Source organism: Anomaloglossus baeobatrachus, chromosome 5, assembly GCF_048569485.1.
Source record: "Anomaloglossus baeobatrachus isolate aAnoBae1 chromosome 5, aAnoBae1.hap1, whole genome shotgun sequence".
Lineage (NCBI taxonomy): Eukaryota > Metazoa > Chordata > Amphibia > Anura > Aromobatidae > Anomaloglossus > Anomaloglossus baeobatrachus.
The window spans coordinates 526655982-526678830 of record NC_134357.1 but is presented as its reverse complement, the minus strand read 5'-3'; the positions used below and the strand labels follow the sequence as shown (position 1 = coordinate 526678830).

General features: G+C 45.3%; 1 protein-coding gene across 1 annotated transcript in view; it reads right to left on the bottom strand.

Annotated features, from left to right (window-relative positions):
- Positions 1-22849, bottom strand: part of LOC142312110 (uncharacterized) — a 68833-nt gene that overhangs the window by 41377 nt on the left and 4607 nt on the right. The window contains exons 2-6 of the mRNA XM_075350993.1: positions 9923-10069; positions 9614-9793; positions 9408-9531; positions 9228-9325; positions 1779-1878 (exon numbers count right to left, since the gene is read on the bottom strand). Coding sequence (XP_075207108.1) covers positions 1779-1878; positions 9228-9325; positions 9408-9531; positions 9614-9793; positions 9923-10000 — 580 coding nt within the window. The 5' untranslated portion in view covers positions 10001-10069. The remainder of the gene's footprint in view (positions 1-1778; positions 1879-9227; positions 9326-9407; positions 9532-9613; positions 9794-9922; positions 10070-22849) is intronic.

The following is a 22849-nucleotide window of genomic DNA, read 5'->3' as shown; positions in this document are numbered from 1 at the left end:
TCTGAAGCGGACCTTTTTTAAGCTGCGGTGCAGAGCGCACACCTGCGCACATAGCCTCAGACACCAAAATCGTATGAGGGATGTCACACGTTACAATTGACTAGGTTCGTGCAACAAAACGCTCAATTCTAGAGAATGATACGATGTGTTTGCGATCAACGGTTTTGCGTTCAATCCTGATCGCACGTAGCTGTCACACGCAGATACCTCACAAACGATGCCGGATGTCCGTCACTTACAACTTGACCCCAACGACGGATTGTGAGATATATTGAAGCGTGTGTAGCGGGCTTAAGACAAGAAAGAAAACCGGAAAACCCCATAAAAAAACCTGAGCATTTACAGACATCACTCATCATCAGATGAACGGAGAGGGTACCGGCTCAGACGGAGGCTTGTCGACAGACGAGCCCTTTCATCACTGTGGAGGGGTCCGGCTGGAGTATCCCCCAAGGGCATCACCGTCTTTAAAAAGACAGGAGAGCTCAATAGCCCCCCGTCCAGAACGCCTCCAGGCCACACCTCCTTATGTCTTTGACGCCCTCCTCCGGCGCACTCCATGGACAGAGGGGCCTCCTGACCCACCCGCATGCGCAGCCCGAACGGAATATGGCCGCCAATACTGCTCCTCAGGCTGGCCTCAGTAAAGCCTGCAAGGGCCTCCATGCACAAGCCCTCCACGCATGCGCCGTGCAACCACCGAGCGGTCGCCTGCAGGCGCGCTCAGCGTCAGGACCCGTCTAATGATGCATCCTGCGCAGTCCCGGGAGACATGGCGCCCGCCACCACCATAATGGCGGCCCCCATGGGTGCGCACGTCGCCCGGCGCACTTGACACCAGGACGCGCCGAAATGACACGTCCTGTGCATGCGCATGCCCGGGCCGGAGATCACCAGCATGGAGACGCCGCTCACAGTAGAGAACCCACTGGTCATGCTGCAGCGCTTCCATCCACGCAATCTCTGAAGCCAGGATCCCCACAGCCACCTGGAGCACGTTGGACCAGGAAGGTAAAACACCCCTATGGGGGGGGGAGGAAGAAAAAACCCGACGGACCCGCCGTCCTGAGGGTCCCCCCGTCAAGGCGAGGAAACCAACTGATGCGGGGAGAGGAACCGCCCATTTTAATCCTGTAGGTTTCCTGTCCTTAAGGGCGGATCCCTCTCTTGGGGGGTGCTGTCATGGGTGACAGAAAAAAAATGACATTAGATTTAATGTCTACTCTTGCTTTGTTTGTTCCCATTCCTTCTGTTTCTCTTTTGGTTCCATAACATTTTCTTTCTAGAAATGTATTCAACTATTAGGCTATATGCCCACGGGACTTTGTACCTGCGGATATATCCGCAGGTACGTGCGCAGGTTTACCGCAGCTGCTCCCCGGAAACCGCAGCTATTTATAGCTGCAGTAGTACAGCGAAATAGCTGCGGTAAACCTGCGGACATTCATGCGGCTTACCTGCGGAAGTCCTGGCCCTATCTCCATAGTGGAGGGCCGGGAATTCCGCAGGTATTTCCGCATAAATAATTGACATGAAATTACGTGCGGCTGTGGGAAATCCGCAGCCGCACATTCCACAGCATGGACACAGCACTCCCCATGTCCCATAGGATAACATGAGGAGTGTCTGTACTTGCTAAAACCTGCGGATTTATCTAAAAAATCCAGATAAATCCGCAGGTTTTCCGTGGCAAAATCCACGGGTACAGAGTACCGTGGGCACATAGCCTTAAAGGAGTTGAATTTGTGACTTCTCTACACTTAATGGTCACTACTCACCTGGGTAATCATCTGTAGGAATCTCCACTTTCAACCACTCTATATCCTCTTCATCCTTCACATAGGTCCCTGTAGTATTGATATGAATCAGATCTTCACCCTGAAAAAGATATAGTAAGAGAGTCATAGACAGATGGGCAAGTTATATCTCTGATCAGCTGTAATCCTGCCATTTCCACCGTTCTCATTACACAACTATAAAATAAACAGCGTGTGAAATAAGTATTGAATATCTCACTAATTTTATAAATATATATTTTGTTATAGGGGCTGTTGACATGAATTTCTCACCAGATGTCAGTAACAACCCATCCAATCCACGCAAGCAAACAAATCAAACCATAGATGTCCACATATTAAGTTGTGTAGTAACACAGGTATGCAAAACTTGGGTTTGATCATGTGCACATTCCATCTACCTTGGTATCATCATTCAAGCTCCTTGATATCCTGATGAAATCTTTCTCCTTGCTCTTCGCTAACACCATCAAGGTTTTCAGCAAAGTAGTCCAAATTGGAATGTAAAAAATGTAACTTCATGCAAATTTATCAGACAGCCCAAGGCTTTGAAACATCTCAGCAGGTTCTCCATGATGGACTTAAATTTTGGATAGTTGTTGTTACCTAGAAATGTCTTCATTACTTTTTTAGTCCCTTCGCGACCTATAACACACCCCATAAGTCATGGTTGGAAAAGGATTCCAGACCTATGATTTATGCGACAGCCGAACCCCAGCTTTCACAGACAGGAGTGTTTCCCACACCCGCCCCTAACTGTTTAACCCTAATCAATAGCAATCGCAGCATTTAAAGGCTGGGAGAGGGAGTGTACTCGGCTTCCAAGAGAACCGGCCCCTACCACCCGCCAAGGCAACCAGGGGTCATCATAACGATGTCATGACAACCTCTGGCTCAGCCAGCTACAGAAAACCTCTTAGACCAGGAGTTTGGTCTAAGAAGCTTTTGTCAATATAAAACTTACAGGTATAACAGGCTTGTGCATTGCAATGGATTATACCAGTGATCAGAGAAAGAGAAGTTAAAGTCCTATGGGGGGACTAAGTGAAATTAAAAAAAGAAACAAACAAATAAAACATATTTATTATATATATATATATATATATATATATATATATATATATATATATATATATATAAGTACATATATTTGGTATTGCCATGTTCAGAACGACCTGAGAATAAAAGGTCAACACTGAAAACAGCATTGCTCTTGATTTGTTTACTTTCCCCCCCCAAAGATCATAGTACAGCTCGGCTCACATTTATTCTGCACTCTATGCTGAGCACGGGGATTCCGTCTAGATCTCTGAAAAACATGATTCAGACAAAATTCCCAACGGAAAATTCACTGTAATGCGGCAGAGAAAGTCACTTTGAACTCCTGTCTGTGCCTGTGGTCCAGTGATGTGCATTTTTTTATGCCTCTTTTTTAGAAATGTACATAAGTGCAGTCATCAACCCATTTGTTCACCTTTGAAAAGACAAACATTGCTGAACAGGTTCCAAACGAAGCCCGGAGTAACTCTGCTGGCTTATTATAGTAAATGGATTCGTTGATGGTTTCACCTATATCACGTATTTTGGAGATGTACATGGAAATTTTAATCTACGTGCTCAGCATCGAGCACAAGATAAACGTGAACTGAACCACAATATTCTATATCCCAAACAGTCACCCAATATAATTCAACTCAACCCACAAAAAAACCCCAAATTCCTCACTCAGGTCCATCATCTGTTTACGTGAAACTAGGGGGCCTCCACGTTACTGGTAGCACAAAGGATCTAAAAAAATGCTATGGCTTCCCCCTATAAGAAATCCAGCAAAATCTGCACTGCCAAATCCAAATGCCCCATCCCTTCTGAGCACCACAATATTCCTAAACCACAGTTAATGTCCACATGTTTGGCATTTTTGTAATGAAGAGAGTCCGCTTAATGTCTGGGATGTGTGTTTCCAAAAGCAAGAGCTGGGCACAATCTATGGGCACAACAATAGCTTATTTCCAATTTTTAATTCTATAACATTCACTGCATTTGACTCCATGAGTATTTAACACAGACAAAATTGTAACTACACCCATAGATGAATTGCCAGAGGGGTGCAATTTCCAAAATATAGTCACCTGTGGGGGTTTCTGCTGTTGTAGCACTTAGGGGCTATGCAAATGGAGTAAGCAAACTATTATAGGAAAATCTGTGCTCCAAAAGTCAAATGGCGTTCCTTCCCTCCAGAGACCTGCTGTGTAGCAAAACAGTACTGTACGGTCACATGTGGTGTATTGCCACATTCAGGAGAAATTTTTTAACACATTATGGGGCTTTTTATTACCCTTTTATTCCCTGACTATTTGAAATCTGGAGTTAAAATAACATTTTAGTGGTAAAAATCTAATTAATTTTTCTTCACAAATATTTTGTGACACCTGCGGTGTCAATATGCTCACTGCACCCCTAGATAAATTCATTGAGAGGTGTAGTTTGTAAAATAGGGTCGGGGGGAGGGTGAATGTCAGAATAGCAGACATGTCAGGGGCTACCCCCAAACAATTCTAACTAAATCTGAATTCCAATATGGCACATCTTCCATTCGAAGCATTGTGCATCAAAAGTAGTTTTCGACCACATGTGGGGTATTGGCAAACTCAGGAGAAATTGCGTAACCAATTATTTGGTCCATTGTCTCCTATTATCCTGTTTGAAAATGTAAACTTTGGGACTAAAGCAACATTTTAGTGGGAAAAAAAATCATTTTTATTTTATTTATTTTCACAGTCCATTTTTTATACAATTCCGTGAATCACCTGAGGGTTAACACTGCTCACTACCCCCTAGAAATTAATTTCTTGGGAGCTGTAATTTCAAGAATGGGTTCACTCGTGGGTGTTTTATGCAGTAATGGGCTCTTCAAATGTGACAAAGCGTCCACCATCTATTCCAGCACAACTGGCATGCCAAAATTCAAATAACGCTCCTTCCCTTTGGAGCCCTGCCATGCACATATACAGTACTTTTCCACCACATATGGAGTATCGTTGCACTCAGGAGAAATTGCACAAATTGTATTGTGCATTTTCTCCTGGTACCCTAGTAAAATAACAACATTTGGGGCTAAAACAACATTTTTGTGGAAAACGTGATAATTTTCATGACTCAACATTATAAAAATTCTATCAAGCACCTGAGGGTTCAAGGTGCTCACCATACCTCTAAATAAATTCCTTGAGGGTCTAGTTTTCAAAATGGGGTCCACTGCTTAGGCACATCAGGGGCCAGGGGCTTTCCAAACGTGACATGGCATCTGCTATGGATTATAGCCAATTTTGTGTTTAAAAAAAATATATATATCAAATGGCGTGCCTTCCCTTCCGAGCCCTCCCGTGCACCCAAACAGTAGTTTTCTGCCACATATGGGGTATCTGTGTATTCAGGAGAAATTGCACAACAAATTTTATGGTGCATTTTCTCTTGTTACCCTTCTGAAAATGCTAAATGTGAGGCCATTGTAACATTTTTGTGGGAATACTAATTTTAATCTTTTCCTTCCACATTGCTTTAGTTCCTGTGAAGCACCTGAACGGTTACTTAACTTCTTGGATGTGGTTTTGAGCAGTTTGAGGGGTGCAGTTGTTACAATCGTTTCACTTTTGTGTATTTGCTGTCATCTAGGCCTCTCAAAGTTATTTCATATGTAATGTGGTCTTTAAGAAAAATGGTTGTGTATAAACTTGAACAAATGTGAAATTGCTGATAAAATTTTAACTTTTCAATTCCCTAGCAAAAAATAAATTACGGTTCAAAAATTGTGCTGATGTACAGTAGACATATGGTAAATGACATAAGGGCATACAAATTAAGAAAAATGCTACATTTTGTAAATTTTTACCATATTCTTGATGTTATCACAAATAAATGCAAAAATATCATCCTAAATTTACCAACAACATGAAGTACAATATGTCATGGAAAAAAACAAACAAACTATGAAATTCACTGGGATCCACTGACGCGTTCCAGAGTTATTACCTCAAAGTGACACTGGTAAGAATTGAAAATATTGTCCTGATCAGGAAGGTGAAAACAGGCTGGGAGGTGTAGGGGGTTAAAGGAATCCCAAGCCCTTTTCTTAACAGCTTTCATTTTGGTTTCAAACACATCGTCCTTCATGAGTTTCCGACAATCCAGGCACACAAAATTGACTTTTTCAGTTTTGCTTCAGACAGTCCCAGAAACTTGGTACACAGGTACTTAAAAGACTCTCCTCCTTTCGGTAGAGCTTTCACAAACTGCTTCATCAGTCCAAACTTAATGTGGAGTGATGGCAGGAGCACTTTATTGGAATCAACCAAACTTTCCGCAACTATGTTCTTGAATCCAGGTTGCAAAGATGTTCTCGTTAGCTAACTTTTTTGGCTTCAGTCATGAGTCCTAATCCGGGTGTCCCATTCACCCAAAGAGCATAGGTACTTTGTGAACCTCTTTCCTGCCCAAGGAGCAAAGAGAAAACTTCCAAATCACCACACATTGACCATCGTTGATAATTGTAGTTAAGTTTCTTGAGAATAATGTCTAAATTCTCATAGCTTTCCTTCAAGTTCACAGAATGCCTACAGGCACAGAAGCATGCTTGCTGCCATTGTGCAGAAGCAGCTTTTACACTTTTTTTTGAGTCTCCAATTGCTCACACTGTATTCAATCTTAATTTTTCCATCCATCACCACAATAATAGACCAAAGGTCACCCAAAGGGATCAAATTATGGTGCAATAAAAAGCCTTTGGAGATACTGTTTGTAAAAACAACTATATATGATGGAATATTTTTTTAGATATTTTTACTGAGTTCAGCGATCGAAAGTATATACAAAATAATTTCTTATTTTTTTAAACAATTTTACCCTTGCAGACCTATGTAATGAGAAATAACAGGGAAAAGTATTGAACATATGAAGAAAGGTGCAAAAAGCCATGGACAGTCATGACACCAACAAAAATATATCAGTAACTAGCTGTAGTACCCGGGCGTTGCCTGGGATAGTAACTGTCACTGTCTCTCTCCAAGTCTCTGTCTGTGTGGCTCTGTCTGTCTCTTTCCTTGTCTGTCTGTGTCTGTGTCTCTTTCTATCTGTCTGTTTGTCTCTGTATCAGTCTGTCTCTATCTCTGTGTCTTTCCCCGTCTGTCTGTCTCTTTCCCCGTCTGTCTGTCTCTTTCCCAGTCTGTCTCTTTCCCCGTCTGTCTCTTTCCCAGTCTGTCTCTTTCCCAGTCTGTCTCTTTCCCAGTCTGTCTCTTTCCCAGTCTGTCTCTTTCCCAGTCTGTCTCTTTCCCAGTCTGTCTCTGTCTTTTCTACCATTTGTATCTGTCTGTCTCTCTCCCTGTCCGTTTCCCCACCGACATCATATTACCTCACACATAGGCTTCTTATACTGTTACTGTCCTTTGTTCCTATAGCAACCAATCACAGCTGCTATTAAAACCAGTAGTTCCAGGCTCCATTCACTTTAATGGAGGCATGTTTTTGGAGAGTAACTGTAAAGCGCGGGGTTATATTTTTCTGTCAAAACATATTTTATGACGTTCCCTGCAAAATTTCGTGATTGTAAATGTGACGGTGCGGATTCCTTTAGCGGATATACACACACACATACATACACACATACACTCAGCTTTATATATCAGACTAGCTGTAGTACCCGGGTGTTGCCCGGGATAGCAACTGTCTCTCTCCAAGTCTCTGTCTCTTTCCTTGTCTGTCTGTGTCTATGTCTGTCTGTCTATTTCTGTCTCTGTCTGTATTTGTATCAGTCTGTCTCTATCTCTGTCTCTATGTGTGTCAATCAAGAAATAACGTCTGGAACACCATTCTGAGTCTGAACTGGCTGCAAAAAGCTAAAAAAATCTACACTGTATGGAGAAGGTATGCACACCAGTGACTATGTAAGGGGAATATATGAAAAGCAGAAACTGCTGTGTGAATACTGACATGAAAAATCCAATAGCTATATGTAAGAATGAAAATATGAACAATGAGGTTTGGCAGCGGAACATCATGGCGTGGGGTAGTTTTTGAGCATACGCCTCTGGCAAGCTTCACGTAATTGAATGATGAATGAACAAATGTACCAAGACGTTCTTGATAAAAATCTGTTGCTATCTACTAAGATAATGAAGAAGAAATGAGGGTGGACAATGATCCCAAACACAAAGCCATGGAAGCTCTCAACTGGTTTCAGAGAAAGAAAATAAAGCTGCTAGAATGTACCAGCCAATCACCTGACCTAAATCTAAAACTTATAGAAGGAACTGAAGATCAGAGTTCTTAGAAGAAGCCCATGGAACTTTTAGGATTTGAATAGTATTTGTGTGGAAGAATGGCCCAAAATCCCACCTGAGCAATGCATATGACTAGTTTCTCCATATGGGAGGCTTCTTGAAGCTCTTATCACCAACAGAGGCTTATGTAGAAAGTATTAAATACATTTTAGTAAGGGGTACTTCACACACAGCGAGATCGCTACTGAGATCGCTGCTGAGTCACGTTTTTTGTGACGCAGCAGTGACCTCATTAGCGATCTCGCTGTGTGTGACACTGAGCAGTGATCTGGCCCCTGCTGTAAGATCGTTACACACAGCCCTGGTTCGTTTTTTTATTGTTGCTCTCCCGCTGATAAGCACACATCGCTGTGTGTGACAGCGAGAGAGCAACAATCCTGAATTTGCAGGGAGCAGGAGCCGGCGTCTGGCAGCCTGCGGTAAGCTGTAACCTAGGTAAACATTGGGTAACCAAGGTGGTTACCCAATATTTACCTTCGTTACCAACCTCCGCAGCTCTCACACTGCCAGTGCCGGCTCCTGCTCCCTGCACACGCTAAGCTAAGCGGTGTGCGCTGGTAACTAAGGTAAACATCGGATAACCATACCCAATGTTTACCTTAGTTACCAGTGTCCGCAGCTTCCAGACGCCGGCTCTGTGCAAGCGCAGCGTCGCTTGCACGTCGCTGCTGGCTGGGGGCTGGTCACTGGTGAGATCTGCCTGTTTGACAGCTCCCCAGCGACCATGTATCGACGCAGCAGCGATCCTGACCAGGTCAGATCGCCGGTGCGATCGCTACTGCATCGCTAAAGTGTGACGGTACCCTAAGTGTGTTCAATACTTTTTTCCCTGTGTCATTTCTCAAAATTACACATCACTAACTTTATGGACATTTGTGGTTTTATTTATATGTGTGGATTGGATGGGTTGCTGACAACAATTGGTGAGAATTTCATGTCAATAGCACCTATAGAAATATATTTATTTAGAAAATTGTTGACGTGTTCAATACTTATTTCACACATTGTGTAATACTGGTGGATAAAACAAAACTGAACACATGACCTTCACAGCCGTCTACACATCATAATGGAGATTTCATGACACCTCTCTATCTACCTGATCATCCTGAGGAACATTGGGGTCTTCTTGGTTACAGTCCTGTGGAAGAAGAGGATGGGGACATCTCTCTGGTGTTGTCCTCTTACTAGATAGAACTGGAGGAAACACATACAGGCACTGAATTTATTATTTACATACAGATCATTATAGGCTATGTGTATTTACTGTGTCTATTACCTGGTGATGTGAGGGGCTGGGAAACCTCCATCATGACGTCCTTGTACAGATCTTTGTGTCCTTCTAAATACTCCCACTCTTCCATGGAGAAATAGATGGTGACGTCCTGACACCTTATAGGAACCTGACACATACAATGATTCTGTCATCCCCCGATCCCTTCATAGCATTACTGTATAATGTCCCAGCATTCCCAGCAGTGTCACCTCTCCTGTCAGCAGCTCAATCATCTTGTAGGTGAGTTCTAGGATCTTCTGGTCATTGATGTCCTCATGTATCAGGGGGTGAGGTGGAGGCCCTGTTATTGGGCTATGGGGTCTTCCCCATCCCTCAGACACAGGGTCCTGACAGCGCTCACTAGAGGTCTTCTTCACTACTGTGTAATCCTGGTTATGGAGAGACACATTAATAAATCTCACTACAGACATTTCCAGAGTCCTCACCTCTCCAGTTCTGTCCATCTGTTATTCCCATAGATAAGAATGATGTAATGTGACGTCATCAGAATCTCTCACCTCTCCAGTAAGCCGGAAGAGGATCTCTAGGGTGAGGTGTAATATCTTCTCCACCATCTTGTCCCTGTCCCTATCCATCCTTGATGGGTCAATCAGGAGAATTCTCTAATATAGATCTCCACTGAGAGGATCTGATATTGGGGGGACCTGAATGGGGAAAAGATGAGATGATGTAACATCATTAAGATCCCATGTAATAATACAATTACTGTAGATAAGGGGAAGCATAATAGGAGATATAAAGAAGTATAGAGACTGCATCCCTGCACCGCTCACACTCCTCCCTCCAGGGACAGCCACTCACTCACTGCCGCGCCCAGCCCGCACCACACTGCACGACTTCCCCGCGATCTTCCACGTGGGTGTTTCCTGCCTCTCTCTCCCGGGACCTGGGCACCCCACACAGGCCCTCCAGGAGTGCACCTAGGGTGCGTGCGCACCGCTGCCCTTCTCTTAAAGGACCAGTGTGTCATTCCCTGAAAGTGCTTTTCACCCTATCACTGAGAGGCACTGGGTATTTAAAAGGGAACCTGTCGGGTGCAATATGCACCCGGAACCACGAGCAGTTCTGGGTGCATATTGCTAATCCCTGCCTAACCGTCCCTATATACACTAGCATAGATAAAGAGATCTTTAGAAAAAGTATTTCTAAAGATCTTTAACCGTATGCTAATGAGTGAGGTCCCTAGTCCCCTGGGCGTTAGCCGCCCCTCATTAGCATGTTAGTACACCCCTATGTGCAAGCTATCACGCAGCGGCACAGGATGAGCTCACTCCCCTTTCCGCCGCCATCCCTGGATTTTGGCTCAGTGCGCATGACCCCGGAGTTTGAGTCATGCGCACTACTTCAGTTTGAAGGCGGGACGCATACACCCGGCTTCACAGTGTGCATGACCAGAACTCCAGGGTAATGCGCACTGAGCCAAAATCCCTCGTCAGACACGATGGTTGCGGAGAGGTGAGTGAGATCATTGTGTGACACTGCGTATTCATTACCATGATAGCACGCCCCTGTGGGCGTGCTAACATGCTAATGAGGGGCGACTGGCTGGGGAACTAACGCTCAGGGGGCTAGTGCCCTCGCTCATTAGCATACGGTAAAAGATCTTTAGAAATACTTTTTATAAAGATCTCTTTATCTATGCTAGTGTATACAGGGACAGTTAGGCAGGGATTAGCAATATGCACCCAGGACTGCTCATGGTTCTGAGTGCATATTGGACCTGACAGGCTCCCTTTAAGGCATGCTCCCACTAATAGTGTTGCCTGATCAACATGATTAGTTAATGATTAGTTTCCTAGCTAGCTAGTTATCAGGTCCCTTTTTCCGCTGTGCTTCCTGTTACAGTCTACAGTGGCCTTACTTGGCTCCCGGACCTGGTCTGTATCCTTGTGTCTGTCCTTCCTAGCCGTGCCATCTGCCTCAGCTACCCTGAGGATTCCAGCTTTACTCATACCTCCCAACCGTCCCGGATACAGCGGGACTATCACGCTTTGCATTGTTTGTCCCGTTGCCATGGGCGGGACGGCCGTCTCCCGGGCTCCGACCACCCACTCTCTCCCCGCCTCCCTGCTTTTCCCTCCTACCATCCTAACACGTGACGTGGCATAAGAGAGGAGCGCGCTGCCCGAAACTGCTCTGTGCTGCTGCTAAGGTATGTAGAATCTCCCCAACGCTGATTCCCCTCCCTCCCCCCCCACGGCCGGAACCTCTCTGTGCGGTCGGCCGGCCGCCTCTCTGTGCGGTTGGCCGGCCGCCTCTCCGTGCGGGCGGACGGCCGCCTGTCTGTGCGGGCGCTCCCCGCCGCCTGTCTGTGCGGGCGCCCCCCGCCGCCTGTCTGTGCGAGCGCCCCCCGCCGCCTGTCTGTGCGGGCGCCCCCCGCCGCCTGTCTGTGCGGGCGGCCGGCCGCCTGTCTGTGGCTGCCTGCGTCTCCGTGCTGGAGGCCCGTCGGTTGCCTGCGTCTCCGTGCTGGAGGCCCGCCGGCTGCCTGCGTCTCCGCGCTGGAGGCCCGCCGGCTCCCTGCGTCTCCGCGCTGGAGGCCTGCCGGCTGCCTGCCTGTCCGCGCTGGAGGCCCGCCGGCTGCCTGCGTGTCCATGCTGGAGGCCCGCCGGCTGCCTGCGTGTCCATGCTGGAGGCCCGCCGGCTGCCGGCGTGTCCATGCTGGAGGCCCGCCGGCTGCCTACGTGTCCATGCTGGAGGCCCGCCGGCTGCCTGCGTGTCCATGCTGAATGGGTGTGGATGGGGAGTGGATATGGGCGTGACTGTGAAATGGGTGTGGTTAGGGGGCGTGGCCTAAAAATACGCGCCGCAAACTTTGTCCCTCTTTTCCTTCTTTAAAAGTTGGGAGGTATGGCTTTACTAGTAACTTTATCTGAGCACCGCGGCTGTGCCATCTGCCTCAGACTTCCCAGTGGTCCTTGCTGCACTAGAGACTCTGCCCGTTTGTCCAAGTGTCCGTCCCTGCCCTGGGGGTCAGCTGCCACAGTCCCAGTCAATGCCCTGGGAGTGGCACTCGGCATCTGCCTCATGGCGAGCATTTAGTCAAGCCCCTCCTACTAAAGGGTAAGCCCAGTTCGCCCTGTGGGTCCACTGCTGCTCGCCGCTTTACCATCCGTAGCGGTGAGCGCTATAAGCTACACTTACTCACTGGCCAGAGAGGTGCTACCAATATGTATTGGAAATTAATTGACAACAAAAACCAGCGCCGCACTTCACCTATAATGCCCATGTATGTAAGAGCTGACAACCAACAAGCGATACCTGCAATCTCATATTACCTGATTCACCAAGAATATATGATATTCCTGTGACAAAATGAATATTGGACATACAAAGAGGCCACTACAAAAATCTCTGTGGGAACATATCAGGATTATGGCAAGTGGTTTCCTGAGTCACCATTTATGAAAGCATTTTATAGAAAAGCATGAAGGTATCATTCAATCACATGAGCTTTTGGGATAGAGAAAGTTCCCATAAGCTGTGGGGAGAAGATTATATAATGTCTATGACCGATTCCACATTGATTTTTAATTTGCATATATTAACTCCAAGGGGTTTAACCTGGAGTATAGAATGAATTTCATTCTTAGTGTATCTTCAAGGAACGTGATCATTATATGGAATATATCCTATATAGGGTGTGATGTACTATCGATATTTATACTCTATTTATCATTGGGATTTCTACTAGAGACATGTCGATGGATCAAGTTTTTATGTATCTACAATACACGAGGCATGAGAGTAATCAAGTACTCCATTTTTAAATCCTATGTTTCCCCTTTTCCAGACATAACATTTGGTCCTTAGAACACCTTAAAATCAGGTAATTTTTAACCTGGTGTAGCTTAACAAAAAGTAAGTCAAAATGGAGAAGCAATCTGAGAAAAAAAATTAAGTGCACCTCAATAGTTTCTAGAATCACCTTTAGTAGCAATAATATTTTCTGCACTAGTCAAATTCAAATGTGCTTTATTGGCAGGACCAAAATACAATTAGGATATGTGCACACGTTGCATAATTTCATGCGTTTATGCTGCGTATTGCACTGCAGCATAAACGCATGCGTCCTACGTCCCCAGCACAATCTATGAAGATTGTGAATAATCCATCCGCACGTTGCGTTTGAAAGCGCAGCGATTTGCATGCTCAAATTTTGACCCAAATCGCTGCGCTCAAAAAAGCAACATGTCACTTATTTTGTGCGCTTTGAATACTGCTCCCACTCTGTCTATGGCCTCCTTCACACGTTAGTGTCTCCGGTATGTGTTTGGTCCGTTTCCTCACGTGCCGGAGACACGGGCACACGTAGACCCATTAAAATCAATGGGTCTGCGCACACGTGCGTGTTTTGCCATGGACCGTGTGTACATGTGGAGCACATGTGTGACCGTGTGCAAAACACGTAGACATGTCAGTTTTTCTCCGGCATCACAAGTGTCACACGGACTACCCACGGACCGCACGGATGCGATTCGGAGATTTACCAGAGAAAACACACGTGTCTGTGAAAAAAAAAAAGAATTTCTACACTCGCCTTCTCCAGCACTGCTGTCTCTGTCGCTGCTGTCACTTGCTTCCGACCCCTGCTCATTATGCTTATTGCATATTCACTCCACTGCGAGCTGGAAGCAGCAGCAGCGGGGAGTCGGCAGGGCCGGAGATCTAAGATCAGCACCATGGAGAGCAACGCCAGGGACAGGTGAGCAGCAAGTTCCCGTTCTCCGTGTGTTATCACGGATAACAAACGGAGAACACACGTGTGCCATACAGACGGCACACGGAGAACAATACGCACCTTTGACACGTCCGTGAAAAATGTGCGGGATTTTCACGGACGTGTGAAAGAGGACTATGGGAGAGGCAGCTTCCAGAGCGCATGAAATCGGCATCTATTCTGTAGACACACTGCATCCATTATGTAGTGTTTCTGCAGCGATTTGAAGCGCACATGTGCTGCTAAATCGCTGCAGAATATTTGTCACGGCAGTACGAAACGTGCGCACACAACCTAAGTGTTGCCAATGCAAGAAAAATAACTGGCATGGGAGATCGGGGTTATGGGATGTTGGGGGCATAATTTGGGCTCTGATGGTCCATTCGGGGGTCTTATGTTCCTGTTATCTTATGACAAGTGGTGAAGTATTGGGTAGCGATCTTCACTATTGATTCCTCGTCCCCCAATAGGATGTGGAGTTTCCTCTCCTCGTCCATGAAAGGGAAGTCCAGGATATGAGTTGAAAGTTTCTGGAAGTGGGAGGCCCTCACTGCTGAGTATTTGTTGCAGTGCAGTAGGGAGTATGCCTCATCCTCCAGGGCCCCCTGTTGGCAGTGCTGGCACAGTCTGTTTTCCAGCGGCATGTATGTCTGTCAGTGCCGCACTGTTTCCACCTCTAGGCTGTGGGCACTCAATCTGTACAGGCTCAGGGTCTGCCTGTCTGAGGGGTGGCGTACCCTCTTCAGATATGAGGCCAGAGTGTACTCCCTCCGCAGTGACCAGAAGATGGTTAGTTTTTGGGAGTTCTCTAATTCACTGTTCCATCCCTTTATGTATTAAATCTGGCAGCACTCAGAGATCTCCTTTATTTGGGCTTTTGTCAGGATGTGTTGCCGACTTTGGCTGGACTGGCTGCCAGGGTTCCTGACAAGTTCTGGTCTCTGGCTCAGCAGGGCTTTACCATGATAGGAGCTGGGGTTGCTGCTCTGTACAGTCATTGCCAAATGTTTTGAGAATGCTACAAATATTAATTTTTACAAAGTCTACTGCTTAAGTTTTTCTAATGGCAATTTTCATATACTCCAGAATGTCATAAAGAGTGATCAGCTTAACAGCAATTACTTGCAAAGTCAATATTGGCTAAGAAAATGAACTTTAACCCCCAAAACACATTTCAACATCATTGCATTCCTGCCTTAAAAGGAGCAGCTAACATAGTTTTAGTGATTGTTCCATTACCACAGGTGTGGGTGTTGATGAGGACAGGGCTGGCGATCAGTCAGTCATGATTAAGTAAGAATGACACCACTGGACACTTTAAAAGGAGGCTGGTGCTTGGTATCATTGTTTCTCTTCAGTTAACCATGGTTATCTCTAAAGAAACACGTGCAGCCATCATTGCTCTGCACAAAAAAGGCCTAACAGGGAAGAGTATCGCAGCTACAAAGATTGCACCTCAGTCAACAATCTATCGCATCATCAAGAACTTCAAGGAGAGAGCTTCAATTGTTGCCAAAAAGGCTCCAGGGCGCCCAAGAAGGACCAGCAAATGCCAGGACCGTATCTTAAAACTGTTTCAGCTGCGGGATCGGACTACCAGCAGTGCCGAGCTAGCTCAGCAATGGCAGCAGGCTGGTGTGAGTGCTTCTGCACGCACAGTGAGGCGGAGACTGCTTGAGCAAGGCCTGGTTTCAAGGAGGGCAGCAAAGAAGCCACTTCTCTCCAGAAAAAACATCAGGGACTGACTGATATTCTGCAAAAGGTACAGGGAGTGGACTGCTGAGGACTGAGGTAAAGTAATTTTCTCAGATGAATCCCCTTTTCGATTGTTTGGGACATCTGGAAAACAGCTTATTAGGAGAAGAAGTGAGCGCTACCACCAGTCTTGTCTCATGCCAACTGTTAAGCATCCTGAAACGATTCATGTGTGGGGTTGCTTCTCAGCCAAGGGAATCGGCTCACTCATAGTCTTGCCTAAAAACACAGCCATGAATAAAGAATGGTACCAAAATGTCCTCCAAGAGCAACTTCTCCCAACTGTCCAAGAGCAGTTTGGCGCCCAACAAAGCCTTTTCCAGCATGATGGAGCACCTTGCCATAAAGCAAAGGTGATCACTAAATGGCTCATGGAACAAAACATAGAGATTTTGGGTCCATGGCCTGGAAATTCCCCAGATCTTAATCCCATTGAGAACTTGTGGGCAATCATCAAGAGACAGGTGGACAAACAAAAACCAACAAATTGTGGCAAAATGCAAGCATTGCTTATGCAAGAATGGACAGCTATCAGTCAGGATTTGGTCCAGAAGTTGATTGTGAGCATGCCAGGGAGAATTGCAGAGGTCCTGAAGAAGAAGGGTCAACACTGCAAATATTGACTTGCTGCATTAACTCATTCTAACTGTCAATATAACCTTTTGGTACTCATAATATGATTGCAATTATATTTCTGTATGTGATGTAAACATCAGACAAACACAATTAAAAACAAGAGGGCAACAGATCATGTGAAAATATAATTTTGGTGTCATTCTCAAAACTTTTGGCCATGACTGGATGTGCACCTGGTGTGATAGCTCCTTCTTGTGTATAGTGAGCCATAATGGGAATCGGCCCAGATCTGCTCGACAGGCTATGGTGCTACGGTGGACTTGGAGGAGATATTTGCAGAACTTTAGGTGGAAGATTTCGGTTGGGCCTGAATTCCACTTTGTCTGGACTGGGTAGGTCATTGGGCCCCATACCTCTATGCCATACAGCAGTATAGGGGGTGATGATGCTATCAAATATTTTGAGCCAGACTCTCACAGGTGGTTTGAGGTGGTACAATTGTTTTCTGATGGCATAGAAGGTTCTGCACGCTGTTCCTTAAAGTGCTTCTGCTGCTTGCTTGAGGCTCCCGATATTGCTTAGCTCCAGACTAAAGTAGGTATAGTTGCTTGTCTTCTCCAGCCTGTGAAGAAGGGAGTGGGTATTTTATTCTGATTCCTCTTCTGAAACACCATGACTTTGGTCTTCTTGTGGTTGATGGGCAGCGCCCATGTGGTGCTGAATGTTTCCAGCAGAGCCAGGTTATTTTGGAGGCCTCTCCCAGTTGGGGAGAGTAGCAGGAGGTTGTCTGCATACAGCAGGAACTTCACCTCTCGATTATGTAGTTTGAGGCCTGAAGTAGGGGGAGGACTCTAGAGCTGCTGTCAGTCCATTTATATAGATGTTGAATAGAGTTGGGATTAGGCTGCAGCCCTGTCTGACTCCACAGCCCTGCCGGAAGAAAGCTTTCCTCTTCAAGTTCACCTTCACACTGCAACAGTTCTCAGTGTATGAGTTCTTGATGACATCATGGGTTGTGCCACCTATTTCGCTTTCCAGAAGTTTCAGAAACAGGCCAGGTTGCTACACTGAGTCAAATGCCTTTATGAAGTCCACAAAACATGCAAATATTTTCCCTTGTTTTTTTGCTGTGGATGTGCGTCTTGATGAGGCTGTGCAGGATGTAGATGGGCATTATGAGACCTTGATTTCAGCACTGAGGGAAGTAGCCGACACTCAGGACATGGGTGAATAGTTTTGCCAGTGCTGCATGTATGTCTGGAGAACTGTATTTGGTCATCTCTGGCAGGATGCTATCACTGCCCCCGGCCTTCTTACATTTCATCACTTTGATTCTGTCCTTTATTTCCAGCACACTGATTGGTGTGTCCAGAGGATTTTGGAAGTCCTTGATTGTCTCCTCCATGTCCCTCAGTTTATGGTTAGATGCTCCTGTTCTGGGGTTAAGTCTTCTTTTGGAATATTCTTGTAGAGGCCTTTGAAGTAGCTGTGCCAAATGTTGCCATTCTGAATGTGGAGGGTGCTCTGCTTGGGATCTGTGCCGATATGGCTCCAGGTCTCCCAGAATGAGTAGTCCTGTGGGGAGTCTTCAAGCTGCTGCAGTTTGTGGGAGATGTGCTTCTGTTTTTTCTCCTTGAGGGTCCGATAGTATTGCCTCTGTAGGTGTCATGGATCGCTCTTAGCTCCCTGTTGTCAGGGTCTCTGTGTTTTTGATTTGAGGCTACCCTTAGGGAGTTATTTAGTGCCTTGCATTCTTTGTCAAACCATTTTTGACATTGTTTATTTGTAGGTCTCTTAAGGGGGCTTTACACGCTACGATATCGTTAATGTTTTGTCGTCGGGGTCAAGTTGTTACTGACGCACATCCGGCGTCATTAACGATATCGCAGCGTGTGACACTGACCAGCGACCTTAAGCGACCTCAAAAATGGTGAAAATAGTTCACCACGGAGAGGTCGTCCCAAACTCAAAAATCGGTAAGGGTTGTTTATCCAGGTGGTTCATCGCTTATGCGGCAGCACACATCGCTATGTGTGACACTGCAGGAGCGGGGAACGTCTCCTTACCTGCTGCCGGCCCCAATGCAGAAGGAAGGAGGAGGGCGGGATGTTACGTCCTGCTCATCTCCGCCCCTCCGCTTTTATTGGCCGGCCGCTTAGTGACGTTGCGGTGACGTCGCTGTAATGCCGAACGTCCCTCCCCCTTGAAGGAGGGATTGTTCGGCAGTCACAGCGCCGACGCCGACCAGGTAAGTATGTGTGACGCTGCCATAACGATAATGTTCGCTACGGCAGCGATCACAAACAATCGCATGCGCGACGGGGGCGGGTACTTACACGCTCGCTATTGCTACAAATTGCTAGCGATATCGCTACCATGTAAAGCCCCCTTTAGAGTTGGTCCTTTTGAGACCTGCTAGTTCTCCCATCGTATATAGAATGTTATTAAAGTTGTTCACTGCCAGATTAACCCCTTGCTGGTTTGATGTATAGGGTCTTGTATTAAAGTTTACAAGCAGCTCTTTAATCTCAGTTCTGTTGGTCATGTTGGTGTATTCAGTGGGTAACTGTTTGGGCCACTTGAAGGATGGTGGCAAGTTGTGGACACAGCTCAAGTGGGGCTTTTGTGTGGGTGACTTGTCCGTGGATCTCATATACAGCAGTGTCTGGTTGTTGTCTGACAAGTGGGTGTTGGGGGTGCCTATGAAGGCATTTATGTTTGCTGGGTCTATGTCTGCTATGGCATAATCCACCACATTACTGCCCATGTGAGTTTAGTGTAAATCTCCCTAATGAGTGCCCCCTGGGGCGCCCGTTCAGTATATACAGCCCCAGGCTTTGGCACAGGTTCAGCAGTGTTCTGCCGCTTTTGTTCCCCACTCTGTCACAGCTATTTCTTGTTGTCTGTACTGAGTTGCTGTAAAAGGGCTCATCTCCCAGAACGTATGTGTTTCCTTCAAATGACAGGTAGTCCTTCTCTTTACCTGTCCTGGCATTCAGGTCTCCACAGATAAGCACCCTACCCTTGGACTGGAATTGGGCGGCCTTGATCTGAAGTTCTTCGTAGATGTCCAGAAAAAAGTAAGTGTCCCATGGGTGCGAGAGATTCCTCAGCTCTGCCCGGGCCAATGTCTCCAGGAGGATCTGGATGTCAATGTTCTTTAGCCTTTGTTTGAAGGCTGGGTCATTGGTCTTGGACCCAAAAGGTGAGGCATTCAGTCATTGAATGTTCCAGCTGCTGATAACTAAGAATGTCATATTTAAATCGATCTAATTTATAATGAGGAAAGATAGCTTTTCATTTGACATAACCGATTTTAGTGGTGAGTTTGGGTGTCATATTTTAGTGGTGTCCCAAAAGTTTGCTACACAATGTGTTGAGCAATGTCCTTATTTCAGCCATGTTGCTGCCCTCTGTTGCTTTCTTTTGCCATTGTGAGGCATGTGGTCTCCTGTACTTCTGCCCTCTCTGCGCACTGTCTCTGGGGATCACTGTGGGTTGCCATCTCTTTGGAAGGAGTCTTGCATATCGTCTTGGAGGTCTGTTTAGAACCATGTCCTTTGTCTCTTTTGCTATATGGCTATCTCATTGTTTATTGAGGCATTTGTCGTCATATAGGTGGTGAAGCGTTATTTCGGGGTGTCTTGCCAGCTGTATGTTTGGTGTTCGGGTAATACTAGCGGCCAGCTTTGAGCAGGGCTGTGGCGTAGGTAAAGCCTGCTTTACACCTTACAATTAAGCATACAATATTGTATGCGATGTGACACGCCCCCATCGTATGTGCGACACGTTCAATTTGTTGACCGTGTCGCACAAACTATTAATTGCCGTCACACGTACTTACCCTTCCATACGACCTCGATGTGGGCAGCGAACATCCACTTCCTGGAGTGGGAGGGACGTTCGGCATCACAGCGACGTCACAATGCGGCCGGCCAATTGAAGCGGAGATGAGCGAGAAATAAACATCCCGCCCACCTCCTTCCTTCCGCATTACCGGCGGGAGCCGCGGGACGCAGGTAAGATCTGTTCATCGTTCCCGGGGTGTCACACACTGCGATGTGTGCTGCCTCGGGAACATTAAACAACCCGACGTGCAATTTTTAGCAAATGGACGTGTATGCGATGAACGGTTTTACGTTCAATCGCACGTAGCTGTCACACGCTACAACACCACTAACGATGCCGGGTGTGCGTCACTTACGATGTGACCCCGACGACACATCGTTAGATATGTTGTAGCGTGTAAAGCCCGCTTAAGCCACACCTGCGACTCTGACTCCTCAATTTCCCTTGCACTGACTTCGACATTTATTGCTTATATTTTAGTGAAAAATGTATTGTAGTACAATGTGAACATCAGACATTTAATCATTTTTATGATACAATAATCAAGATATTTAGATAAAATATATTTATTGGAAAACAACTGTAGAACACAAAAAACTGTAATAAATTGTAAATATGTAATACACTATGTAATATAGATTACATATTTGTATGTATATATATATATATATATATATATATATTATATATACACTATGTAATACACTATGTAAGTGGCAAAAAAACGGTTTTCGACAAAAACATACTAAATAACATTTGTGCAGTCTATGAATTTGTTGTAAGAAATAGAATTGCCTCCATCAGATTCTCCTTCATAGATGACCTCAAATCTGACCTAATAATTTTAAAGCTAGAGAACAACCTCGCTACACTAACTTGGGTTGGAGGCAAAGCCGTAACCACATGGGCAACATCTCAAACAATTTCCGGCTTTAAAGGAATTGCCTCCTGCATAGTCAGTTTTGATGAACGGTTGAATTTTGCTATTTCTTTGGGAGCAAGTGAAAAATTTTGCTGAAATATGGTCAGTCTGCTTGCTATAGGAGACTGAGTGATATCTTTTTCCTTGCGGCAACACTTTGCCTGCTCCATGTCATACAAATACTTGTCAAAGTTAAACTCCTCACCTGATGAGGATGAAGATATGGCAGCAGTAACACTGTCAGGACCCAAGTCCTCTTGCACCTAGCAATCCTGTAAGCCACTCATCCTAACTGCTACCTCAGTCAGAGATTCTTTTCCTTTAGTAAGCTGTTGATCATCAAGCAGTATACAATGACTTGGGTCCACATAAACAGCTGCCAGAAGAATTTTATTTTCCAATAGCTGTGTCTCTCTCCATTTCATTGAAGCAGAAATGCCATCTGCGATTAAACCTCCTCTTTAAGACAGGCAAAATAGCAAGTTCTTCCACCACCTTATGAAAATGCCAGGAGTTAAATCCTCAGCTTGTAATTGTTTAGTCATGGTAAATGGGTGATTAAGCAATTCCTTCAATTCAGGCACCTGTGTCCATTGACCTTCATTTAGGGTTACCTGAGGGTTCGCCATATCTATAAGAAACGGTTTTAGTTCAAGCAATCGCTCAGTCATTAAATAAGTGCTGCCCCACCGAGTGGCTTGATCGACAATTGCCCCTTTCCCAGCACGTCTCTTCAAGATGGAATCAATTTTAGGGGTTCTGGCGGCAATAACCAATTTCCTCACTTTTCCTATCAGATTTTCAGCATGTCCCTCTTGCAGACTATCTCTTATTGCCAGCTGCAGCGTGTGCACAAAACAGAGCATGTGATGAATATGAAAGTGTTTTGTAGCAGCTTTAACAAGATGATCTAATTCTAAAGTATCATTTTGCTGTTCTGTTGTAATATCTGTTTGTTCCTCAGTTACATGAATAGCACTGTGGCCTTGCAAATTAAATATACTGAATCCTCAATTTTCTTCAAGCTGTTGTTCATTACTCTCATTCATCAGTTTAATTGTACTTATGTTTGAAGCATCGTCTGTTACAATAGCAAGAATCTGTTCTTTTTTGAGTTCGTAATCTTGCAGAACTTTTTCCACTAAGGTCTGGAGAAACTGGCTAGTGTGATGAGCTTTAGTATCTTTTACTGCCAGTGACTTGGTAACAATTTCTTTATTGACACAAACCTATCGAACATTGATGGCAAAATAGTTCACCCTGTGATGTGTGCAGTCATCCATTTTAAGAAACATGAAGCATCTTTTGTGAGTCTTTTTAAGATCTTCCTTTTGTTTAAGGGCTTCTTCAGTCACAAATTTTCTAATATTTTCTCTTTCCAAAGAAACACCAAGTTTGCAGGCCATTTCTCCATTAAGAGCTGTAAAAGCTGGTCGTGCAAATAATGATAATGGTACACCGTCCTTCACAACAAGCTGTTTGAGCCGTCTTTTAAACATATACAGTTAGGTCCAGAAATATTTGGACAGTGACACAATTTTCGCGAGTTGGGCTCTGCATGCCACCACATTGGATTTGAAATGAAACCTCTACAACAGAATTCAA